The 6,601-nt window shown below is 44.1% G+C and overlaps 1 protein-coding gene across 8 annotated transcripts in view; it reads right to left on the bottom strand.

Annotated features, from left to right (window-relative positions):
- Positions 1–2,449: 2,449 nt before the first annotated feature.
- The window catches only part of LOC121271327 (dedicator of cytokinesis protein 7-like), a 151,893-nt gene continuing 147,741 nt past the window's right edge, over positions 2,450–6,601 (bottom strand). For all 8 annotated transcript variants that reach the window (XM_041177255.1, XM_041177262.1, XM_041177253.1 and 5 more), the window contains one exon: positions 2,450–6,504. In XM_041177255.1, the coding sequence (XP_041033189.1) occupies positions 6,462–6,504 (43 nt within the window). In that variant the 3' untranslated portion in view covers positions 2,450–6,461. The remainder of the gene's footprint in view (positions 6,505–6,601) is intronic.

Here is a 6,601-nt window from a genome sequence, read left to right as displayed (position 1 = left end):
CACTTACAGTGTTAAGGGCAAAACGGGGGAGTGGTGAAGCAGAACTGTCCTTTTAAAGAGACAGCACAGGCATAAGGGCAGAATGACCTGCTTTTTAGTGCTGTTCATTTGCTGGTTCTGTTTGGAGCTGCCTCTCGGAAGGAACCCTCCTTCGCTGGGAGAACATTTTCTCTGGGATCAGAGAGTTCTTGGTCTGTTCCCACAGAGCTTCACAGCTCCTGGGAGTGAAAAGACTTTCATTTGGACAGCATCTTATAAACAGTTCCCAAAGCGTGGTTGTGCGGCTGAGGCCATATGAGAGAACAGGCTAGAACCCTCATCCCCACCATTCTTGCCACATCACACCAACAGACCGTGGCCTGATTGTCACAAGCCCAAGCAGTAATGTAGTTTTATAAGCAAGGTTTATGTCACTGTTGATATAGTTTTATTGCTGTAGCTGTGAGCTAAGTAATTTCTTAGAAGATTATTGTGATTTGCTAACACATCTTAGAATATTTCAAATAAACGTGCTTTTGTAGTATTAACGTTTATAATATGAAAATTCAATGCTTTTGTTTCTGGCATGAATTAATATTTTACTTATTACAGAATTCACAAATTAATTACATTTTGTAGCAAAACACTATAGGTCCAGGTCTTCTGGTCTCCTGATGGTCATACCCCTGAAGCTATGCTAGGAGACCCCTCGGAAGTCCCGAAGCACTGACTCTGTGGGAATTGTCCGGCAAGTCTCAACTTCAGAGAAAAAAACAAAAAAACTGCGGATGCTGAAAATCCAAAACAAAAACAGAATTACCTGGAAAAACTCAGCAGGTCTGGCAGCATCGGCGGAGAAGAAAAGAGTTGACGTTTCGAGTCCTCATGACCCTTCGACAGAACTTGAGTTCGAGTCCAGGAAAGAGCTGAAATATAAGCTGGTTTAAGGTGTGTGTGTGGGGGGCGGAGAGATAGAGAGACAGAGAGGTGGAGGGGGTTGGTGTGGTTGTAGCGACAAACAAGCAGTGATAGAAGCAGATCATCAAAAGATGTCAACAACAATAGTACAATAGAACACATAGGTGTTAAAGTCAACTTCTGATGGGCAATTCCCCCTGTATCCGAGCCCTCCAAAGAAGTCTCCACCTCTTAAGATAGAGTTAGAGGAACTTCAGGAGGTTCTGACTACTTACCAGAATAGTTATCCACAAAATGTTTAGACAGGAGAAAAAAAAATCACATCGAACTCCTGGATAACTGTGCAACTGACACCCCTGACCCTCTCCCGACCTGTCCTCATTATGCAACCCAGCTGGCGCTCTACCCATCCTGCCACCTCTCATCCAACTCACCTAGCTCGCTCACTCACAGTCATTCACTAACACACTGAAAAGCTATTTAAATGTCCCAAAGCTTTTCACTGCGTTAATTCATGAAGACTTACCAAAATACGGCAGCAAGTGCCGTGAAAAGGAGCGTTGCTTGACCCCCACCCACCCCCGCCCCCTGACAATCCTGCATTACGAAGGGGCTCCGAGAACAGGTACACTCCGCATTTCCGTACAGGCCCAGTTCGGAAATCCGGGCGAGAAATGCAGAACTCCGGCGCTATGTAAAAAAAAAAAGAGAACGGGGTGGCGATTGAAAGCAGAAGGGGTGGAACTTGTAGGTGGTCCATAGGGTCTTTTGCTCCACTTCAATGGCACATGGATGAAAACTTTTGAGAGTCACTGCCTTATGGCATGTTTCTCAGTTAGATATTTTTTTTTGGGGGGGGGGGCGGGGAGGTGGGTGTTGTTTGAAGGAGTGAGGACAACATCCTGTTCTTTGGAAAGAATCATGGCAGCTTCAGTATCCACCTGGAATACTGGGGACAGATCGATGGGAGCACCGGTGAGCTGTAACACAGTGCCTCACCGAGTTGCAATGCTGCCACTCACTGCAGCCTGGAGCTATCACAGCGTCAGCAGTGCCGTCCGTTCCCAGCTTTATTTATCTCCAGTCTCAGCTGCGTTGTCGTGGTGAGGCAGAGCTTCCCTCCCCACCCCCGCCACCCTCACTCACTCACTCGAGGGACACACCCTGGCCTGTTCACTCCCACTATGTAACGGCCCGTTACAGCAGCATTTAGAAAGGCGTGCAGACATCCTCGAACGCAAGGTACAGCGCGCAGCAAGACCCCTCAGAAAATCAACTGAAATGGAACAAAAGGGCAAAATGATTTCATGGATCAAAAATGGTAGTGTTGCTTTCTGCACCACCTGTGGTTGAAATGGGGATTTGATGCAAGCATGAATAAAAAGGTGACATTAAGCAGCTTCAGCCAACTGAATCATAGCCCCATCTTATTGGAGATTTCCCACGGACGAGTGACAAGACATTTGTCGGTGCCATCCAATCATTTGGTGAAGGGCAGGGAAGCATGGGGTAAACAAAAATAAACAAAACACACCCCAACAACAGAGACAGCTTGGCCTTTTTTTCTTTATTGATTTACACCAGGTTATTACAAGTTGAAAAGAAAAAAATCCATTTGAAAGATACGACGTAACATTTTCCTAAATTCCACCGCTCCCCACCCACCCCACAAAAATATAGTGCAAAGGCGATCTAGTGAGGAAAAAAAAACGAGTGAACACACCAACCTGAGAAAAGCAGGTTGAAGATGGGAGGACAACAGAATGGGACTCCCGGCGCCCGGTACTTTGGAGGAAGGTCTTGTGGAACTGTCTCCACTTTTAACAAAGGGTGCTTAGGTCCCCCAGTTTCAGGAGAACTTGATCAATAACGTGGAATGAAAAAAAAACCGTGCGTACACCAGGACCTACGGTCCCACAAACACCTTACACAGTTTAAAAAAATCTATTTTATATATATATATATATTATATACTATATACACGCACACACATGAAAACAGCACTAATAGTGAGGTCTGAGCCCAGTAAAATATCTTTGTAGTCTTCTTAATCAGTGGTGGTGGTGGCGGGGCTTCTTGTTCCCAATTACTAGATGAGAATATAGTCAACAAAGGCACATTTAAACCCCGAACACACTGCATGGAGTGTGTATCAGCGTGTCCGAGCTGTCAGCAAAATAAAAAACCCCACAAAAACTGCTGGAAATACACAGCAGGTTAACCAGTGCTGGAAAGGGAAATGACCCTACCTTGCACTCAGTTCCCATAGTACTCTGGTAAGGTGCCTGCTGACACGCTTATGTGAAAGACGCCCTGTTAGTGCACGTTGCTCCTGTTAACTGACCTGCTGTCCGTTTCCAGAATTTTCTTACTTCAGATTTTTAACGTTTGCAACTTTTAATCTGCATCAGACAGTGGATTTCTGACAACAGTCCCAAGTTGCCGGTCCTTGCAACTCAGATATGTTACTTATTATCACCACACCATCAAAAAAAAATGTATAACTAATATGGACTTAGTGTCTCTCAAGTACTGGATGCACTGCAGGAACGTCACCATGTGAGAAATCACAACATTGCAGCCATGCTTGTGGTATAACTGATCAGAATCCACTCCCTCCACAATGAAAGGTGGGCAACGGACTGTACGATTCCCAAAGCCCCTCTGGCCAGTGGGAAAAAAAAGCACATTCTCACTTGACTTGCCACACCCTTGGAAAGATTGTCTGTCCTACAATCTCCTCCCTGCTGCTACAGTGGTGATCGATGAAAACTCCCCCTCCCCAGCTCATGCTGGCCCCATTTATGATCCCAATCTGTCTCGCTTTTAATAGATTTCTCTTTACATCTAGTTCGCGTGTTGAATCAGTCGGAATGACAGGGTCATTCCTACTGGCCTCAAGAGGAAGTCAGAAAGTAGATCCCACCCCTGGTCACTATTCAGTGACACGTGTGTGTGTGTATAGGACTGGCAGGAGAGGACAACAGCAGAGTCAGCAGTGACTTAGGGGTGCAACAGCACTCGCTGCAGATGCTCACACAAGAATAACAACAGCTCTGGTGATCACCGGAGGGCTGATGGCATCTATTGCCTCCCACCTATTGCTGCCTAAGTCAATGATGCTTTCAGCCTGGCCACCTGAAGCTTTACGGATGCAGTACCAACAGGCTGGGAGTCTAATGTTAGGGAATAGTGAGCACAAGCCTATAAAAGTAAGGCAAACCTGTGCATCTGGCAAAGCCATATCTGGACTGGGAATATAGTTCCCTCCCTTTGCAGGTAGAGAGGAATATAGGACAAATCCAACCCAACCCTAGCAGAAGTAACTGACGAATAAATGCCCTGGTTACTGAAGATTATAAAGTAAGTGTTTCAGACCCGATCAATCTTCAATAAACATGCTCTGTGTAAAATATCCCATTAAATCATTAAATAATTCTGAATAAATAAGAAGCAATCATTAAAAATAAAAGAGAAACAGATCTGAGTAAAGATTACAATCATCTTGTTCCAAATAAGATAATAGGATTTGGTTTTAAAGTAAGACATGACAGTCAGAATGGACAGTCTCCAAGGACAAAGGCAATTGGAACTGAATGGAAATATGGTGGCTTTATCCAGAATTGTTTCCTTGATCTACATCAAACATTGAAAAGGGAGTTGAAAACATTGAAAAGGAAGTTGCCCCCACATTGAACCAAATGCTGGTTACTTGATGGGAGGAGCCAGTGTAAAAATCACACAATAGATACCTGGGCATTCATACGTCTCAGGATCTTCCACTATCTGCACTGAAGTCAAGAGAATCGGAGAAAATTAATTTGATCTCTTTTTCTCTTTAAATTAAAGGCAAACAATAACAGAAATACATAACACATAATTTAACACCAATAATAACGTGAAAGAGGGTTTCAGTCTTAAAACATGGTAGTGAATGGGGGGTGGGGTTAACCTATTGCAGTGATGTGGTATAGATCAACCTATTTGTTTGGAGTTACCAGTGTCTGAACAGGAGTGCTTCTGTGCGGATAAAGGCATGTTGCTAAGCTAGTGCAGGCATAGCATTAACACTCTGATGTTCTTAAAACATTGCATTTTGGGTCTTTATGGCGTCAGTTTATCCCCTGAATACAGACACGGAGATTAAACATCATTTACAGTAAAATCATCTTTTTGACACAAACATTTTTTAAAAAACTGTAAACAGTATTAACTTCACATTATCTGTAAAGCCTAATCAACCCTCCAACACTGCACTAAGATCTGCTCTGTTCTGGAGTGACAATTTTTTTTAACCATTTACAAAGAAGCAAGGATAATCTTGCAACAGAGGCCAACAATCTGTAAACAAGCACCCAACTTCATCCATTGCAGATCTGTACATCTCTCTTGCCCCTTTAGGGCCCATTGCTGGACTTGCAGTTAGACGAGGTTGCTGCTTAGCAACCCCTCCATCAGCTGTGCCACCAACTGTGCTATCAAAAACCTTCCAACTCGGGCAGATCTCCAAAAACCCTGGTTAGCGGGTTCACACGTCAGTTGGGATCGTCCAGTGAAGGCTTCAGCGGATGTGCTGGGCTTCCACTGGTCTTCAGGTGCTTTAACAGGCAGCTTCTTCACCTCGCTGACTAATGACATTAAAAAAAACCTGAAGAAGGGTAACGGTGCAAGAGCTGAGTGGATAAAACACCACCAAATCCTGCATCAGGAGACAACTGTAGTGACGCCATTCCTGGCAGGTTGTTTCAAAACCTTACTACATCTACTGAGAAGGAGTTAGTGTCTGAAACCTCCAGCTGGCTATTTAGTGGTTCCTAAATGGTAAATACATAAAATATGTACACAGTGGAAACAGTAATAAATTACAAAACAGCTACTGGTTGACTAGTGGTGGTGTGATTGGTAGGCACCAGAGTGGTACAGTCTGTTTTGCATGTTGATGGCATCTGGGATCAAGATTGACCCATTACGTGTTATGTAACACGCTGCCAACTTAAGCCAGTGCCAATAAGCATTCTTTCTGTATTTCAAGATACTTTGATGTCAAGAAAAATATATTCCCATAACAGGTCAGTGCCCCCCTTCACAACTTGGCTCATGTTAAACTTTTCCCATTATTTGCCAGCTGTTACTAGTGCTAGAGTGCACCATATAATACCGCACGGGGCACAAGTGCACAGGACAAGGAAAGAACAACAAATCAGCATAGACAGCCCCCTTGCCTGCATATGGTTGGAGACACTGGTATGATGAGACAGGTTTTTCTTTAAGTCACTGGGTCATTAATAGGCTCTTCGCAATGAATGGATCCAGCGGCCAGGCTCACACATAGCTACAATTCTTATTTGGAAAAATGTCTCCTGTGACTGGACTGCAAAGGTAAAGCTTCAGTCACACCTGGCTTGGGTTTGGTAGTCACCTGCCGTCTGTTGTATGGGTGCTGAAGAGGAGGCTTTAAAGATTGCAGACCCTGAGTACTTGGGCATTGTCCCTTTCCACATGGTCCTCCTTCATACAGGTCCTTCATACATAAGAAACAAAAGGAAAAAGCAACCACCAGGTCTTTAAACTTCCACTTTGCGCAGACTCGATCTGCTGAATGAATTCCTGGGGGAAAAAAACAAAGTTTAATGGTTGAGAAATATTTCATAGGAAAGAAAAAAAAAGAAAAACAAATCCCTGGAGCTGAATACAAGAGGTGGAA

This window comes from Carcharodon carcharias, chromosome 30, assembly GCF_017639515.1.
Source record: "Carcharodon carcharias isolate sCarCar2 chromosome 30, sCarCar2.pri, whole genome shotgun sequence".
NCBI classification, from domain to species: domain Eukaryota; kingdom Metazoa; phylum Chordata; class Chondrichthyes; order Lamniformes; family Lamnidae; genus Carcharodon; species Carcharodon carcharias.
Note: the sequence above shows the minus strand (reverse complement) of the source record. Positions and strands in the feature narration are given on the sequence as shown.